The following is an 18,358-nucleotide window of genomic DNA, read 5'->3' as shown; positions in this document are numbered from 1 at the left end:
CAAATACATGTTAACTTTCTGGTCTTCCTGGGCTTCGCCACTTAGCCAAGTTCTCGTTACTCTGTCTTTCTGGAAAATGTGAGAAATGTATGAGGCCCATGTTGCTAAACCTCAGTTGTCAACTCCCAAACTCATGATTTCTGCCATTACCTTATTATATATATATATATTTTTTTAACTTTGCTATTTAATTCAACCCAGGCCTATATTGGCCCTTACCCTAAGGAAAATAAAATTAGTCAAAGTCATGGCTTTGATGAGCTACTGATATATTTTTAATACGTGGAAATAAATACAAGATCATTAAAATTTAAAAAAATGTCCACCCATGAGTCACCCAGATCCTCTGTTCCCCACAGGCCATACACTGTGCCTGGGAAAACTCCAGACTCAGCTGGAGACTCCTCCTGAGCAGGAAGCTTGGCATGAAGGAAGAAGGGACCCTCCTAGGTTGGCAAGCACACCATTTATTCACACTGGTGACAAGACAAGGTTGCGGGAGTGATGGGGGACTGGTAGGCACCCCTGGGTTGGCACGGCCTGTGGCTAGAGCAAGACTGGTACAGGCATCTCAAGGGGCAGCCACCGAATCCCTGTCATTGGGTATAAGGTAGGGAGCAACTGGTGCTTAAGGAAGGCACTGCCTCCTCCCGCTATGTCTGCCCCCAGGAACGCTTTTCCAATGCTTCATGGTTACCTAGGAGACTCTGGTCTCTCTAGGGGCACCCTCAACCAGTGCCCTCCTCTGAAACCGTGCTCCGCACTGTGACCCCATGAGTAAGCTCGAGGAGGGGAGGACCAAGGAACTCATTTCCAAGGGGGCTTTGGTTTCTGGGTGGCTGCCCCACCCCGTTGGGGGGCAGCTGGCACTGAATCACGAATGGAGCGGGCCCTAGGAGTCACTCGGGGGCTCTGGAAGGTCACCCCTGAGGGGGAAGGCCGGGAATCCCGAGGCCCATTGGTGTGGAGGGTGCTGGCGGGTGGGCGACAAGCACTGGGGGCATTCAGGTGTGTGAGGGAATGGGAACGTTCCCGCCTCAGAGGGTGCGGAGAGTCCAACCCAGCCATAGACAGCTTCCGGGAGTCTGCTGCCACCTTGGGCTCTGCCTTCAACGGACCAGCTGGGTGAATGGCTCGCAGCGGGGTCTCCCGGGAGCGGGATGAGTGGCTGCCCCTGGGGGTGGCTGGAGGTGTCCAGAAGAGGGCATGGAGTTTAGCAGCATCACCCTTTGCCATCCACGGGCCCTCCCAGCTAGTGCCCTCTGGTCGGGAGCCAAACAGTGACTCATCACAGTAAGAAGGAACGTGGCTGATCAATCTGGCAAAGGGAGGAGAAAGGCAGTGAGCTGGTGGAATGAACAAACCCTAAAAACCTGAAGCCCCCACCCCCTGCCAGGCACCCACAGTGAGGCCACAGCCCTCTGGTATGCCACTACTCCTCTCTCGGTTGGTTTCCCCTGCCAAGAATCCAATCCCCTGCATCCTGACCTCCCCATTTTCCCCACGGATGCCCCAGGCCCGGCCAATTTGCATATTCCATCTTCCTGGCCACACTGATTGGCTTGGGAATGATCATATGACCCATCCTGCCAAGGAGCACCTGCCTTAAGAGCTTTGTTGAAACTACCAGGAAAGAGGTTTGTCTGCCATCTGGTTTTGATAATCCGGCAGGATGTAAGGGCAAAGCAGCTGGTGGCTGGCTAGGCTGGAGTGGGGGGGGGGGGGCAAGCTGCCTTAAGAGGGAGATGGGATCCAACAATAGTTTGAGCCCCTCATAAAAGAGACCCAAACATCCTTTTTTTGCTGAAGCCAGTTTGGGTTAAGTTTTCTGCCACTTGCATCTAAGAGTCTGGGTTAATATAACCTTAATCTTTACAGTCTTCACTTTTTTCATACCCCACCCTCCAATTCTCCTTCTCCCTAGTGGTCTTGTCAGCTGAACCTTCTGCAGTCCTGTGGCCGGTCTCACTGTATTTGAAGTAACACAGCACAGTGCCTGGCACAGAGAGGGTGCTCAGTTTGAACTCCTATTATAAAGCTGACCTGGCCTCATCACCAGAGAAGCTTTTTACATTTTTGAATATTTACTGAGGGCTCTTCATGTGCAGGCCCAGAACTCAGCATGTCACCGTGCATCATCTCATTACTTTTCACAAACATCCACAGGAGGGAGATATGATAATCCCATTTTACAAATGAGAAAAGGAGGCATAGGGAGGGGAAGGCCCCACAGCAAGAAAGAGGGTAAAGACAAGATTCAAATCCAGCCTGGCTCAAGGGCCCAAGCTCTGGGATCAGTATATCAGATATAAGGGACTTCTAGGCTTCTCACCTTTAATTAGATTCACTCACCAATTATTTTTTTGTCTATTAATCTCACAAATATTCACGGCACACCTAGGAGGCAACAGCTCCATGCCTTGTAGTCATGACTGAAAGTGTTTCTGTGTTAAGACTGCAAGTCTTGGGATCCCTGGATGGCGCAGTGGTTTAGCGCCTGCCTTTGGCCCAGGGCGCGATCCTGGAGACCCAGGATCGAATCCCACGTCGGGCTCCTGGTGCATGGAGCCTGCTTCTCCCTCTGCCTATGTCTCTGCTTCTCTCTCTCTCTCTCTCTCTCTCTCTCTGTGACTATCATAAATAAATTTTAAAAAATTTTTAAAAAAAAGGAAAAAAAAAAAGACTGCAAGTCTTTGAAAAGTCAACTTTTTGCCATTTGATTTAATTGCTCAAACTGTATCTGCTTGTTGCCTATGTCTGCCTGGAGCCAAAGGCTTTACTTAAGAGCATCTCTCTCTCTTACGCATCTTCTCATTTGACACCCTCTACTTGTCAGCATCCTGCATGAAATTCTACCCTCCAGGAGAACATGGAGTTGACGTCCCTTGTCCTGGACACCATACCTCTGTTAGTACACCCCACACTTACATCAGCCTTTTCAGCTACACTATAGTTGTCAGCGGTGCTAATGTTACCCTGGCTCTATGTCAGATGCATGGTGCTCAACCTGACCTAATACTGGAGTCTTGCTTTTACCTCATTGAATTTTATCTCCTAAGATAGGCAGCATTCCCATTTTCACTTCTCTCCACCAACCTATGTTCCTCCTGGCTCAGAATGGACCCTAAATATGATTGGCTAGTTGTTATGGATTGAACTATGTCCTCCCAAAATTCACCCTGAATTTTAGAGAGATAATTAGGCTTAAAGGAGGTCATAAAGGTAGGCTCTATACCAAGAAGAATCGAGTCCTTATAAGAAGAGGGGAGACACCAGGAACATACACGCTCACAGAGAAAAGGCCATGTGAGAACAAGGCAAGAAGGTGGCTGTCTGTAAGCCAAAGAGAGGCTTCAGCCTGCCAGGACCTTAAACTTGGACTTTTAGGCTCCAGAACTATGAGATAATGAATTTCTGTCGTTTAAGCTCCCCAGCTACTGTATTTTGTTATGATAGCTATAAATGAATATTCCAGTCTTTTGTGTTTTTGTCCAAATCACTGATAACAATAAACAAGATAGAGCCCTGTGGCCCCCCACTACACACTTCCCTCCAGGCTGGTATCAACCTGAAATGATCCAAATAATCTGATTAATTTACAATCATAACTATTAGCCTCAACTCCTGTTTTTCTAGCTTGTTCATGAAAAGGCCACAAAAAACATTTTTGAAATGACTTACTGAAACTGGGACCCACCCACTGCATCTATGTCATTTCATGGATCAAGCACCTTAATATTCTTATGCAAATTTCTCTGTGATCTTGGACAAATCACTAGACCCCTCTGGACCTCACTTGTCTGGTCTTGTGGCATTTGGGAAATGGGTGTTCAACCATCCTCACTATCGCTTACTGAGAACTTCCTAGGTGTCAGATTACTGTGCCAAGCCCTGTACACACCTCACTTCATTTACGCTCAATAGTCCCACTAGGTCCCATTTTCCACATAAGGAAAGTGCAGCTCAGAGAAGTCAAGGTGCTGAGAGTCCAAGGTCACACAGCATGTAAACAGCAGGGCTCTAATAGGAACCCAGGCGGCCTCAGGAGTACAGGGCTGCATCTCCCCATCCTGTTACCTGTATTTGTTCTTCTTCCTTGGTGTGAGGGTGGGAGTGTTGCCCCTGGAGGAGGTGGTCTCACAGCTGCCTTTGGCCCCTGAGGCCTGTGATGCCCCTGTGCCCACTCCACTGGTTCTGCTGGCCTTCTCCACCCAGGGTGGGTCGAAGTCTGGTGGTGTGGGCCGGGTACCCGCAGGGCTGCCAAACAATGTCTCATCCACATATGATGGCCTGGCCTTGACCCGGTAGCTGCCCTGGCAATGGTGCTGAAGGCGGAGGGTCTGCATCCCATTGACTGCCAGCTCCACGGGGGTCTTCATGCTGCACATGGTTCTGGGTAAGAGCAGGCATGTTTTGCCTGCGGGGTCTTGCCTCCAGGGCTCCCTGTGAAAGGGGGACAGGGTGACACCACCGTCACTGGCAGTGCCAGCTGAGGAAGGTGGCCCATCTCTTAAGCTCCCAACCCAAGGACAAAAGGGGAGCTGCCAACCCCAGGGGACATTGCAGAAATGGGTTCATCTGTCTCTCAGCTGTCACAACGATAGGGAGAGGGGTGCTACCAGCAAATATTTAATGAATAAATGTGCATTCCTAGTATACAGTGCTCCATGCAGAACGCTAGGGGGACGAAGAAGAGATGAGGCCTGTGCCTATTTTGGCACCAAGGAAAAAACTTAGCCTGGTGGGATGGGGGAGACAGGGCAGGTCCTTCTATCCCGTATATACATTTATGGAGTTAATACAATAACCAGCATTATCTCGTGCCTACCTTGCGCAAAAAGCTTTACAAGCATTATTTCATGTAATCCTCTTAACAGCTCTGCGAAGTAGCTTCGGTTATGTCTAATCTACAGATGACCAGACTGAGGCTTCAGACGCTGAAGTCACACCTGTAAGTCGCACCTAAATAAGGCTAAAACAGTAGAAGAGAAATTTGAACCTGACGGAGGGGTGCAGAGCTTATGCACGTAACCATTCCGCTCCTGGTGGATCACAGACACCCCTCCAACTACCCCATCTTCCCTGCTCCCCAAGTCAAGACCCCGGTTGAGGTCCGAGGCCCCTGCATCGTGAGTTCTTTTCCTTACCTGAGAATCTCGGCTCCAGGATGTGGGCTGCAGTCCCAGCGCCCCCTCCTCTGCAGGGGCCTCCACGGTCCCAGTGGATCTGCAGCCCGGGCCCCGCAGCCCCAGCCCCGGGGAGCCGCACCGACCCACCCGCGGCTGCAGCCAGGCCCCAGCGACAACCAGCGAGGGGCGGGGCGGCCGGAACCATGAGCACGGGGGGGGCGCCCCTGGAGCTCCCCGAAGCCTCGAGGCGGCGCAGGCGGGCCGCAGAGACGCGGCGCCCCCCCGCCCGGCCGCGCCGTTGGTTCGTCCCGCAGGCCCCGCCCCCGCCCCTCGCCCCGCCCCCCGCCCCCTCGCCGCTCCCAGCTCCCCGCTCCCCGCTCCCCGCCCCGGGGCCCGCATGGCGGCCGGTGCGCGCGTGGCGGCCGGACCTCGGTCCCGCGCTCCCATGGCCCAGTGGAGGAAGAAGAAGGGGCTGCGGAGGCGCCGAGGCGCGGCCTCCCAGCCCCGCAGCAGCGACTCGGAGGACGGCGAGTTTGAGATCCAAGCGGACGATGACACCCGGGCCCAGAAGGTGGGAGCGGGCGCCCGGCCCCGCGCATCGCCCCGGGGCTGAGGGTGGGGACCCCGGCAGGGCCCCGGCAGGGCCCCGGCAGGACCCGGGCAGGGCCGCCAGCCCCAGCACGTGTCCCCGCGCCCGGCCCGCCCGGCTCCGGAGCCCGAGCCCCCGCGTTCCAGCCGCCGGGCCTGCGGGCCTTCCGGGCCGGCTCTGGGTCGCGGCCCCTCATTGGCTGGCTCTTGCCGAGGGGGCGGGCCCAGCGCCCTTCGGTCCAATGAAAAGTGCGGGTGCCGAAGCCCTGACTTGAGGAGTTTGGGGGATTCTTGCCGGGTGGGACTAAGCGGAGGCCGGGCGCAGCGGCTTGAGACGGCCACGCCTGGAATCCCCTGGGTCCCCCCTGGTGGTGGCGAACGGAGCTCGCGTTTGCTGACCGCTTAGCCGTGTGCCAGGCTTCACGCTGAGAACTGGACCAGCCTCGTTTTAATCCTCATACCGCTCTGGGAGCTAAGTGCCACCATCCCTGTTTCCCAGAGGAGGACCCTAAGTCCTAGAGGGGTTAGCACCTTGACCGAGACTTCACAGCTTGTGAGCAGAGAGCCAGGATGCCGACCTCTGGTTCCGGCCTGTGCTATTTCCACCACTGGGCGCCAGCTCTCTGCACGGGATGGGGGTGGGGGTGGGGGTGGGTGCGTGAGCACCAACCGGCAGGTAGCTAAAGCCCATTATTTCCCGCAGCCCTGTGCCCGGCAGTGCCTGGCACAGATGTGGATGAAAGGGTGCTGTTTATTATTATTATTTTAAGATTTGATTTATTCATGAGAGACACAGAGAGAGAGAGGCAGAGACGCAGGCAGAGGGAGAAGCAGGCTCCCTGCGGGGAGCCCGATGCGGGACTCGATCCCAGGATCACGCCCCCAGCCGAAGGCAGATGCTCAATCACTGAGCCACCCAGGTGTCTCCCCCCCACTTTTTCTTAAGGGTAGGTGTTTAGATGAAAAGAGGGAACCACATTCCTCCAGGTCAAGGACCAGATGGAATCGTACCATGTTCACCCACCCAGTGGAGCCAGTGCTTGGCACATAGTAGGTGCTCCATAAAAGTGGAGGAATCGCCACAGCACAGGAGGGCAGAGGTAGTAGGTACCAAAGAAGAGCCCACAGATATGGTTCAGATGGAGACCTTTGCCCTGGTGCAGTTATGCGTTCAAATGTGGCCCAAGTCTACTGGCTGTGGGACTTTGGAGAAGTTGCTTAACCTCTCTGGGCCACACCTGTAGAAGGCACATGTGTACAAGACACATGATTTTAAGTGCCTCAGAGACTCATGAAAGGATTAAATTACAGTGTTTGTGCATTCTACTCGTTCAGTAAATGTTGCTGAGGCACCAGTGGGTTCCAGGCATTTTGTGTTCATGTGTCTAGAAGAGACGTTGGCAAACTCTTCCTGTTAAGGACCAAATGTTAAATATTTTAGGGTTTGTGGGGCCATATAAGGTCACTGTCTTCTTTGTTTGATTTTTTTCTTTTTTTTTCTTTTTCTTTTTCTTTTTCTTTCTTTCTTTTTTTTTTTTTTTTTTTACCATTTTTTAGATGTATAAAACCCACTCATAGCTCACCGACCGTAGTAGACATGCTGCAGCTCTGACCCAGATAGTTGAAGGGGACCACAGAGGGTCACAGGTGAAAGAACATAGACTCTGAAGCCAGGGTTCAAATCCCTGCTGTCTGTATGAGGGTGGGGAGGTCACTTCATCGCTGCGTTCCTCAGTTTCCTTCTCTGTAAAATGGACAAACTAATAGTAACTACTTTACAGAGTTGCCATGATGATTAAAAGTGGGCTGATTTATATGAATGCTCAGAGCAGCACCTGGCTTAAGAGTGAGTGCCCTGAAAGTTTTAGCAGGTATTATGAATCAGTGTTCCATAAGTGTTATTTTTGAGAAGAAGGGGGACAGTTCTGTGGTCTGAGAAGGCCCCCCAGAGGGGTTGTCTGGGTTGGATATAGCTGTGCCAGGACAGGCGGGTCCTGGCTAGGCAGGAAGGAGGCCAGCATGAGAGACAGCAGAGTTGGGAGGAGTGATGGGTCAGAACGGGGCTTGGCCGAGGGGGACAGGGCAACCTGGAGAGCTCGAGTACCACACACACAGTACATGCTTTGATTGGCCCTCTAGAGATTTTCATTTTGAGGGCTTTGGACGACAGACCGGGATGACAGTGATGATACATCACCACTTACGTGCTGGGTGCTGTTCTAGGTTTTACACTTACCCCTTTCATCTTCCTGTGCCCTGTGAGACACATGCTCTTGTCTATCATCCCTGTTTCCCAGCGGTGGAAATCCAGACTCAGAGAGATTAAATCTCTTGCCTGAGGTCTCTCACAACAGGCAGGTGACGGAGCAGGGATTGAAACCTGGACAGTCTAACTGCACGGCCCGCTGTCTGACCCTCCGCTCTACCCTGGCCCTGTCATGGGGGGCCCCTTTGGCAGACAAGGCCCACCATCCGGCAGGGGTGTCGTCGGCCTGAATGGAGGGATGCCCGCTGCTGGATAGGCCCTCTCCCTGCCCCCAGTGGTGTGACTGTGCCTGGCCTGACGTGTCTCTTTTCCTCCCGCCCAGCTGGGGCCTGGCAGACCCCTGCCCGCCTTCCCCACCTCAGAATGCACCTCCGACGTGGAGCCGGACACACGGGAGATGGTGCGAGCCCAGAACAAGAAAAAGAAGAAGTCCGGAGGCTTCCAGTCCATGGGTGGGTGAGCCAGGCGTCTGGGCACATTGAGGGGGCAGCAGCAGGGGCTCATCGTGCCCTGTGTGCTCCAGTACCGATGTCTGCCCTGGGCCCAGCACAGCCGTTGGAGTTGGGTGGCCTAGGGACCGGCCCCGTGAGAGGGCAGTCAAAGCCGACATGGGGCAGTGCTGGCGACAGAACAGGCAAGGACATTCAGGGTTTGCTGCATGACAGAGTGCAGTTCAGAGGAGATGGAGGAAAGGTGGAGTTCTGGGTGGTATCGGGACACCTGGCTAGCTGGAAACAACGCAGAACTCTCTTGCTCTTTGCAAATCAGTAATGTCTGGTGCAAAGATTCAAATATCAAGGTGAATATTTTTATAATTTTAAAAAGAAGAAGCCCCCCCCCCTTTTTTTTTAAAGATTTTATTCATTTATTCATGAGAGACACACAGAGGGAGAGAGGCAGAGACACAGGCAGAGGGAGAAGCAGGCTCCATGCAGGGAGCCTGATGCGGGACTCGATCCCGGGAATCCAGGATCAGGCTCTGGGCTGAAGGCAGCGCTAAACTGCTGAGCCACCCGGGCTGCCCATCCTGGATGATTCTGACAAGAATCACAGACATCCCCACTCAGTATTGCTAAATACTTCCCACATGACTTTCCCATGCCTGCAGCAGGGGGTTCCTCGGCAGCACCCGAGACCCTGCATGAGACACCCCAAGTGGTCTCATGGCACTAAGAGTGTGTTCAAGTCAGAATCTGCATGATATACCTTCCCACCAACCCCTTTTCTTCTTGCCATCGAGGTTGATGACAGTCATCTGTCCTGGTCAGCTTTGTGTGGTGTGCCTCTGGGGCTGCCCTCCCCCTGGCCATCCCCGTGTCTCTTCCAGGCTTGAGCTACCCAGTGTTCAAGGGCATCATGAAGAAAGGCTACAAGGTGCCAACACCCATCCAGAGAAAGGTACGAGACAGGAAGGGCTAATGGGGTTTGGGAAGAGGAGATGACTGACTTGGCCCTCTTGTCCAGCCTCATGACACACTCTCCCTGTCTGGGCTGTCATATCTATCTTCCCTCTAACTCTGGCTAAAGCCTCATAGTCGGCTCATTTCACAAGTGGAGAAAGCTGGCCTCTTTGCCATTTCAGCCTCCCCCAGGCTACCCACTGCTGATCCCCTGCCCAGGCAGCTCGCAGGCACCCCATTATCACCCCTGGGTCATGAGTATTGTTCTCGGCCAAGACGTGGACAGTGATTCTCTGGGGTCCCAAGGAGGAGGATAAGACAGAGAGATAGAGTCTGGCTTAACCTAAAGAAGGATGTGTCCATCAGTGGAAAGAGTTGGGGGATAGTGAGCTGCTTGTTGCTGGAAGCATACAGATAAACCTTGGCAGGAATAGGCTCAGGAGGACTGGGCAACAGGCCCCTGCCTACACCCTGCAGGCTCAGTGCTCTGGGTCATGTGGTGCAGGGGGCAGAAGCTGACCCTGCTTCTCCCTGTCCACTTTTCTTCAGACCATTCCCGTGATCCTGGATGGCAAGGACGTGGTGGCTATGGCCCGGACTGGCAGTGGCAAGACAGCCTGCTTCCTCATCCCAATGTTCGAGCGCCTCAAGACCCACAGCGCCCAGACTGGGGCCCGTGCCCTCATCCTCTCGCCCACCCGAGAGCTGGCCCTGCAGACCATGAAGTTCACCAAGGAGGTATGTTGGGGCCGGGGCTGATGGGCTGAGCTGGGGCCAGTCAGGGAGGCCTGCTGGGGTGAGTCATCTCTCTCTCTCTATCTCTCTCTCTCTCTACCCCCCACAGCTTGGCAAGTTCACAGGCCTCAGGACTGCCCTGATCCTGGGAGGAGACAAGTAAGAGTGCCCCTTCCTCGTGCCACCAGCCCGCCGTGCAGGCATAGGCTGAGTCTCCAGGGTGTTAGATCGACTGAGTCTGGGAGGCTTCAGAGCAATGGCAGCTTCTCTGCACCCTGACAAAAGGGGAAACAGTCAGTAAAATACCGGAGGCATCTCCCACCCAACTCTGCAGCCAGGGTTCTGGTACTCCTGGGGTTGCTGGTACTACCCAGGGTCAACTCAATGGGCTGCCCATTTATACCTACTTTAACATATATGCCTAATCCTGAGCTATTGCTCAGAAACCAAGGAAAGTTTGTGATAGTTCAGATTTGAAAAATCTAGGATTTCCTGATCCGATCTCTTGCGGTGGCAATCACCACACCTGTTCTGCAGATGGGCAAACTGAGGACGTGATGGGCTCAAAGCCACACAGTGATTAGGTGGTAGAGCTAAGATTGGAACCTAGTCTCCTACCTCATCCCACAGCTTCTCCTTCACCCAGCAGCCCCTCCTGACTCTTTTTTTTTTTTTTTAAGATTTTATTTATTTATTCATGAGAGACCAGAGAGAGAGAGAGGCAGAGACACAGGCAGAGCGAGAAGCAGGCTCTCCGCAGGGAGCCCGATGTGGGATTCCATCCCCGGTCTCCAGGATCAGGCCCTGGGCTGAAGGTGGCGCTAAACTGCTGAGCCATGGGGGCTGCCCCCACTCCTTACTCTGCTCTTAGAATGTCACTGTCACTGATCACTTTGGATTCTGAGAAGAGCGTTTGACTTTTATTTTTTTTTACTTATTTTTTTTTTTTTTAAGATTTTATTTATTTATTCATGAGAGACACAGAAAGAGAGAGGTAGAGACACAGGCAGAGGGAGAAGCAGGCTCCATGCAGGGAGCCCAATGTGGGACTTGATCCCAGGACTCCAGGATCATGCCCTGGGCCAAAGGCAGGTGCCAAACCACTGAGCCACCCAGGGATCCCCCGAGTGTTTGACTTTTAAATGTTCTTTTGCCCACATTGTACTTGATTATCTCTGGAGCTTGTGATTGTCCGAAATGCCTTCCTGGGCAGGGCCAGCCTCAAAATTCTGGCTCCTACAGGTGTCCCAAGGGTGTTGCAGAGGAGGTGCAGAGTTAAGGCTATGTGCCTAGAGGTTTAAGAACGAGGACAGAAGGATGCCTGGGTGGCTGAGTGGATAGCATCTGCCTTTGGCAGCAGGTCGTGATCTCAGGGTCCTGGGATCGGGCTCCCCGCAGGGAGCCTGCTTCTTCTTCTGCCTGTGTCTCTCATGAATAAATAAATAAAATCTTTCAATCTGTCAAAAAACAGAGAGAGAGAGAGAAAACGAGAACAAGGACAGAGATCCAGGAAACCTGGAATCTTGGGGATCTGGCAGTTCCAGGGTTAGTTGGTAGGTAGTGCTGGAAGCAGAGACAGGTTTGCTGCAGTCTAGAAAGAGAGAGCCCATCTCTTTGGGGAACTCTGTGGTATCAGTCCTTTCGTATGTTTGAACTTGTATGTCTTATCAGGGCAGCACCGTCACCCAGTACCTCAGCAAGAGCGTTTCCCCAAGTCTGAGCCTGGGGAGGGGGTATAGGCCTCACCTGGCCCCCTTGTTAGGGAGAGGGAGAGGGACTAAAGCAGCCTGTGTGTCAAGGTGACACCTCCTCTTCCCCTCTGCTAGGATGGAAGACCAGTTTGCAGCCCTGCATGAAAATCCTGACATGTGAGTTTGGGTTGAGGATGGTGGTCCGGGGTCTCTTTTCCAGTGGCCAGCTGTTGGGGAGTGTGAGGCGGGCTGTGTGGGTGCCCCTGGCCCTGGGTGACCTGGCCTGCACACCCTCTTCTAGAATCATTGCCACTCCAGGGCGTCTGGTGCACGTGGCTGTGGAGATGAACCTGAAGCTGCAGAGTGTGGAGTACGTGGTATTCGATGAGGCAGACAGGTGAGCCCGTGCCTCTTCCCGGATGCCTCTGTCAGGGCCGGGTGCCCCATACCAGGGCTGGCCCCAGGGCCGGGAGGAAGGGCTTTGCCTGGAGAGACTGGTGTGGCCATGCTCAAAGCAGTGTTTCCTGCCACATGGGCTACAGACCCTAGGCAGCACCGGAGCTGACACAGCTCCCTGGACACACAGTTTTTATTTTGTATTTACTTTTAGGGATGTGGAAGAAAACAGTAAAATAGCAAACATGTGATCACAAAGAAATAAATAGCACAAAGCCGGAGCGTAGACTGGAGCCAGACGGGTGGGATTGTATCCCGGCTCTGAATTTGGGCACATCTGAGGGTTTGTGGGCCTTGGCAGGCTTGTCCACGGACAGAGGATCCAATAGCCCAGACTGGTGGATGCTGGGAGGGTCAGTACCTATAAGGCATTCTAATCGTGCCCAGCCCAGAGGGAGGGCCGCTAGAATTGGCTTCAGCATGACACTGAGCAACGTAACGGAGGACAGACTCAAGGTTTTTAGGTCATCCCTGCTGGGGGTGAGGCGGGCACACAGAGACAAAGTGATTGGAAAGTGAGTTAAAGAGTCACACGGGGCAGACACCAGTGCACATGGCAGAGTGCGCTGGGGGCAAGGCTGCTGGAATGGACGGCCCTCTCCTGACCCCGCCCTTGTTCCCCAGGCTCTTTGAGATGGGGTTTGCAGAGCAGCTGCAGGAGATCATCGGCCGCCTCCCCGGGGGCCACCAGACGGTCCTGTTCTCTGCCACACTGCCCAAACTGCTTGTGGAGTTTGCCCGGGCAGGTGAGTGAGCTGGGCTGCGGCTGGGGCCCGCCCCGGTTAGGGGCCTGGGTTGAGGGTGCTTGTCCTCCCGAGGCTCGCCCCCATACCTTCCATGTGTCGACCATAGGCCTCACGGAGCCCGTACTTATCCGGCTCGATGTGGATGCCAAACTCAATGAGCAGCTCAAGGTGAGACTCTGCTCGTGCCCCGCCCCCCCAGTCTGCAGCCCCACACCCATGAGCCCACCCTGTGAGCACACTGTGCCCCTCTCCCCGCAGACCTCCTTCTTCCTTGTGCGCGAGGACACCAAGGCTGCTGTGCTGCTCCACCTGCTGCGCTCCGTGGTGCGGCCCCAAGACCAGACGGTGGTGTTTGTGGCCACGAAGCACCACGCCGAGTACCTCAGCGAGGTGAGGGGGGCTCTGAGGGCCCTGTTGGGGAAGCACCACCGGGCCACTCGCCTCGGGGTCTCAGGGCCTCGGGGCCTCAGGGCCTCAGGACCTGCACAGCTTCCTCCGTGAGCTTGGAGCTGCAGTTCTGTGTGCAGCCACCAGAGGGCAGCACCAGAGCTGGACACAGGCCTGGCCAGGGCTCCTCCTGTTTTATTCTTTAATTTTTGATCCTAAAGAATTCCAGGGGTGCCTGGATGGCTCAGTCGATTGAGCATCTGCCATTGGCTCACGTCATGATCTCAGGGTCCTGGGATTGAACCCCACATCGGGCTCCCTGCTCAGCAGAGAGTCTGTTTCTCCCATTTCCTCTGCCCCTCCCCTGCTCGTGCTCTCTCACTGGTTGTCTCGTGTGCCCGCTCTTGCTCTCTGTCTTAAGTAAATAATAAAATCTTAAAAACAAACAAAAAAAAAATAGAAAAGAATTCCAAACACATAACTAACGTCAGCAGATAACATAATGAACTCCCAGGTACTTAGTTGTCAACTCATGGCCCGTCTTGATTGCTCTGCTACTTCCCTACATCCGGGTGATTTTAAGTACATCCCCTGCCCCCAATCCTGTCATTTTCGGTAGATTTTCAGTGTCCCGTGTATCTCACATTTTAAAATGGAGGTGTGCCCTACAAGCTGGAAGCTGTGTAAAGTATCCTAAGCTTACAGGAGCAGCTTGATGGAGTTTTCTCTCATATGTATGTACCTGTGATCCTCAGCACGGGACAGTCCGTGTGCCCCAGAGGCTACCAGGGCCCCTTGCCGGTTGTTGCCACCTACCCTGGGTCAGCCACACCTGGGGTCTGTTATCTGAGGACGCAGTTCACTGGGTTTCACTTTGTTGACGTGCATTTAACGGTGCTTTCTTTGTGCAGCTGCTGGGGTCACTGATGAATAAAACCAAAATAGTAATTTGTAAAGAGCAGTTAACACTGTCACAGTACTTCTTATGTTCCAGGCCGTGTGCTCAGCCTTGTATGTGTATTAATCCTCATAACAAAGCTATAAAGAAGGAACTCTTAGTCTCCCCATTCTACAGATGAGGAAAGTGAAGGCACAGAGAGGTCAGATAACTTGTCAGTGTCACACAGCTCACTCGCGGCAGAGTGGGGATGAGGTTTATGTCCTGGGCTGGCCCTTCCCTCTACAGGAGACCTCCACGTGTGTCATCTCTGTTGATGCTCTTGGCTGTGTGGAGAGGTGGGAAGTGATACCGGCCCCATTTGTACCAGAGCTACCCCTCAGAGCTAGGATTCAGACCAGAGGTGTCCCACTCCAGAGCCCTTGGTCTTCCTAATGCATCGTGGCATCCCCGCCATGACTTGGTGTCCTCTCCTGTCTCCTGCAAGCCTCCTTACCCCTTTCCCTCCCTCTTGTCCTCACTCTGAGCAGCTGCTGACAACCCAGGGCGTGAGCTGCACCCACATCTACAGTGCCCTGGACCAGACGGCCCGCAAGATCAACCTCGCCAAGTTCACCCACAACAAGTGCTCTGCCCTCATCGTGACAGACCTGGCGGCCCGTGGCCTGGACATCCCGCTCCTGGACAATGTCATCAACTACAGCTTTCCTGCCAAGGGCAAACTCTTCCTGCACCGTGTGGGTAAGGAGCCCGTGGCTGGACCCGGACCAAGCCTGGTGCTATAGGTGGAGAAACTGAAGCCTGGGGAAGTTCTCATCTCTGGGGGATGTGGCCCAGCCATGATTCCTGCGGCTCCAAGCAGGCAGTTCTCCACTTTCTGGATTGTCTGTTCTGGGCTCTCTTCTCCCTGTCCTGTCACGGTCCAATGGCCTGTCCCCCGATCCTCCTTCCTCACAGACCTCTCCCCAAAACTCTGTCTTTTTAGCTCCTCTCCTTTAAGCCTTTGCAAGATTCAAATAACGTAGGGGCCCCTGTGTGTCCTGTTCATCCAGGGCAGATGGGAGTGCCTGACTTGGTTGAGTCAGCTCGCAGGGCCCTACCTTCCTCTCTGCCCTCCCAGGCCAAGTACCCAGTGACTTCTGTGATAAAAGTAAGGCACCCACATAGTAGGAAAACTGGAAAATGAAGCAAAGCACGTAGAAGGCAGGAAGGCACATGCTTGTCATTGGTGGCATGACAGCAACTCTGCTTCCCCAGTGCTCCTCTTGGGCCCGGGTGCAAGTGCTTTCCTAGCTCTTTCCATCTTCACGACAATAATCCCCTGTAGAGGGTGCCAATGGCACCAGCCCCCTTTTTACAGGTGAAGAAACTGCGGCCAAGGAGGTTCATAACTGGCCAAGGGTCACACAGGTAGCAAAGTGGGGCAGCTGGGGTTGGAACCCCCTCTTCACCACTATCCCTCCTTGCCTCCCTGGTGACACAGCTGTCATTTTAGTTTGACTCTGTCACTGCTGCCCTTTTAAAAAAGGTGGTAAAGTGTATTTAATGCACAATCATCATGTTGACCATTTTTAGGTATAAGTTCAGAGGCATTAAGTACGTTCATATAGTTGTGCAACCATCACCACCATCCACCTCCAGAACCTTCTCATCTTTCTAGACTGAAACTCTGTTCCCATTACTACTAGCTCCCTGTCCTCCCTCCTTCAGCCCCTGGCAACCACCACTCTGCTTTCTTTGCCTTCTTTCAACTCCTAAATGTATGTGTTACCTTGGTAAACACGAGTGAGTTACATGTGGGTCCGTGAGAGAAGAATCTGGTGGGCAGGTTCCACATGATTGAATCTTGTTGAATAAGGAAATTCTGGCTGCCCACGGTGGGCCCCCAGGAGGATTGCTTCGATCTGCAGTTGGGGCGTGTCTGAGGCCTCCATCTGGGGCTCCTGCTGCAGGTCTGGGGGCCTCATCTCCCTGTTGGTTGCTGCTCGCTGTGCCCTGGTTTCCGAGGCTCTGGGAAGAGCTGGCTGGTACGATCCTTGAGGGGTCCACAGACACCTCCCCCCCCCCCCCCCCCCCCCCGCAAAGGGAGTTTCTCATGTGCTCTGTGACCCGCACTGTGAGTCAGACCGCCCCAAACGAATCTTGCAAATGTGGTGACACTTTGTTTTTGCAAGATGCAGAAACAAACCAAAGGTAACATTACACTTGGATTCACTTAACACAGAATTAGAATCACAGTGGACGTTCTTTCCTGTCATCTCTTTCTTATGTCAGCGCATGTTGTGCGTGTTTTCCATTCACCATTAAACATCACTCTGTGGCAGGGGTTGGCAAATCCGTGTCTGTAAAGGGCCAGATAGTAAATACTTTGGGCTCTGGGGGATACGGTCCCTGATCTCTGCCGCTGTAGCATGAAGGCAGCCATAGAAAATATGTAAATGAAGGAGCATGGCTGTGCACCTATAAAACTTTATTGACACAAACAGGTAGGGGGCCAGCTTTGGTCACTGGCCACAGTTTGCCAGCCCCCTCCCTCACCTGTGTCATTCCCACCATGTGGCCACCAGCCAATTAACTTAGCCGGGCCTCTGTCAAGTGTTGAAGTGGTTTCCAACTTGGGGCTGATCCAGGCAGAGCTGCTGTAGACCTCCTTGAATATGACTCTCAGGATCCTTGGTTATTTCCTTGGGGAAAAATCTCCCAAAGTGGGGATGCCAAAGACTTTTAATATTGCTAATGAGCACAGAGCCTTATCTTTATTTCTGCTAACTTCCCAGAGCACTGTGTGGACTCACACACTTGAGCAGGGAATCCTGGTGACTGTTGGTACCCTTTCTCTTTTTGTGGTCAAGGACAGCAGCTCACCGAGGTCTGGATCACCACCCTTACAGGTGGGCCCGTGGGACTCACGCTGGGTTGTGGGATCCTTTGTCTTTGCTTCAGCTCGATCTTTTCTTCCCACAGGCCGCGTGGCGCGGGCTGGCCGAAGCGGCACAGCCTACTCCTTGGTGGCCCCAGACGAGGTCCCCTATCTGCTGGACCTGCACCTGTTCCTCGGCCGTGCCCTCACTCCTGCCCGCCCCCATGAGGGTTCCTTAGGTGAGTGGAGGCTGGGGCCCTGGGATAGGAGTTCCCCGTGGGTTCCCCACAGAGTCCATGGTGCAGGTGGGGAAGAAGGGCTCATGGCTTCGGATGGAGGTGGGGCTGGATTTGACCACAGGGTCAGAGCCCTGTATTTTAAACTCAGAATTTCACATAAAAATCCAGATTTCTGACAGCTGTTGGAAAACTGCTGGGTCTGACTGTCCAGTTTGCCTTTTCCCGAGGTTGCTGTACAGGCAGTGCTAGGCCCTCTGCCCCTGATAGATGGGCCCCTAGGTCCACTGCAGCTCCCACCCCCACTTCTCTCATCTGCCTGCCTCCCCCCCCCCCCCCCCCCCGGGCATCTGCTTGAGACTCTGCACTCGACCAAGGTTCTGGGATCGCCCAAGAGGGCAGAGACAGGTTCATTGAGGTCAAACTCACAGAACTTTCCCTTATTCTCTGTGGGGTGAGATTGCGTGGGGTGGGCAACACTGATCATGGTAGCCTTTTCCTGTGGTCCTACTCTATGTCAAACCCCTAAAGGTACATGGTCTCGTGTCCATTGGAGACCATAGGGACGGTTGCTTTATAGGTGAGGCCAGGCCACTCGTCCCATGTTGCTTGTTACTCAGCACGAAGTGGAAGCCCAGATTCAGGAGCCCAGGTGTCAGTGCCCCCTGTGCTTGGGGCCTGGAGGCGGCCTACAGCCCCATGCATCTTCACTGAGCACCCGCTGTGTGCTGCATCCCTGCTTCCAAGCGTCAGGAGCCCCTGCCTGCTGGGCCCATTGTCCAAATGCAGATTCTGGAGCCCTTGGCAGACCTCCTGGGTTGAGACCAAGCAGTGGGGGTAGGAGGGGCAGAAAGAGGGAAGCTGCTCCTGCAGCAGTGTCCCAACAGAAGCCCGCCACGGAGTAGTTACCTGTTAGGGGGAGGCCATCGTGCGTTTGCCTCAGAGCTAGTCAGGGTGGGCAGCATG

At 53.9% G+C, this 18,358-nt stretch overlaps 2 protein-coding genes across 3 annotated transcripts in view; one reads left to right on the top strand and one right to left on the bottom strand.

Moving 5' to 3' along the window:
* Positions 1-252: 252 nt before the first annotated feature.
* On the bottom strand, positions 253-5,694 carry RITA1 (RBPJ interacting and tubulin associated 1). 2 transcript variants are annotated; one of them, XM_026018859.2, is made up of 4 exons: positions 5,558-5,694; positions 4,829-4,949; positions 4,078-4,443; positions 253-1,318 (listed from the first exon to the last, which is right to left on the bottom strand). In XM_026018859.2, exons 3-4 carry the CDS (start codon positions 4,386-4,388, stop codon positions 808-810), a joined length of 822 nt encoding a protein of 273 aa, XP_025874644.2. In that variant the 5' UTR covers positions 4,389-4,443; positions 4,829-4,949; positions 5,558-5,694; the 3' UTR covers positions 253-807. The 2 variants fall into 2 exon arrangements, with proteins under 2 accessions (XP_025874644.2, XP_025874643.2); XM_026018858.2 differs by lacking the exon at positions 5,558-5,694 and adding an exon at positions 5,148-5,412 and having other exon boundaries at positions 4,829-4,972.
* The window catches only part of DDX54 (DEAD-box helicase 54), a 19,747-nt gene continuing 6,855 nt past the window's right edge, over positions 5,467-18,358 (top strand). The window contains exons 1-12 of the mRNA XM_026018857.2: positions 5,467-5,700; positions 8,306-8,435; positions 9,311-9,381; positions 9,933-10,121; positions 10,228-10,277; positions 11,945-11,986; positions 12,111-12,206; positions 12,890-13,011; positions 13,118-13,179; positions 13,270-13,401; positions 14,827-15,037; positions 17,261-17,395. Of these exons, the coding sequence (XP_025874642.2) occupies positions 5,527-5,700; positions 8,306-8,435; positions 9,311-9,381; positions 9,933-10,121; positions 10,228-10,277; positions 11,945-11,986; positions 12,111-12,206; positions 12,890-13,011; positions 13,118-13,179; positions 13,270-13,401; positions 14,827-15,037; positions 17,261-17,395 (1,414 nt within the window). The 5' untranslated portion in view covers positions 5,467-5,526. The remainder of the gene's footprint in view (positions 5,701-8,305; positions 8,436-9,310; positions 9,382-9,932; positions 10,122-10,227; positions 10,278-11,944; positions 11,987-12,110; positions 12,207-12,889; positions 13,012-13,117; positions 13,180-13,269; positions 13,402-14,826; positions 15,038-17,260; positions 17,396-18,358) is intronic.

Source organism: Vulpes vulpes, chromosome 10 (assembly GCF_048418805.1).
Source record: "Vulpes vulpes isolate BD-2025 chromosome 10, VulVul3, whole genome shotgun sequence".
Lineage (NCBI taxonomy): Eukaryota > Metazoa > Chordata > Mammalia > Carnivora > Canidae > Vulpes > Vulpes vulpes.
Note: the sequence above shows the minus strand (reverse complement) of the source record. Positions and strands in the feature narration are given on the sequence as shown.

What these genes read in the sequence shown, in the direction of transcription:
- RITA1 (XM_026018859.2), bottom strand. Translation starts at nt 4,388, where the DNA reads ATGTGCAGCATGAAGACCCCCGTGGAGCTGGCAGTCAATGGGATGCAG. An exon ending in AGGAAGAAGAACAAATACAG is followed by an intron (nt 1,319 to 4,077) that starts GTAACAGGATGG and finishes TCCCTTTGCCAG; the next exon opens with ATTGATCAGCCACGTTCCTT.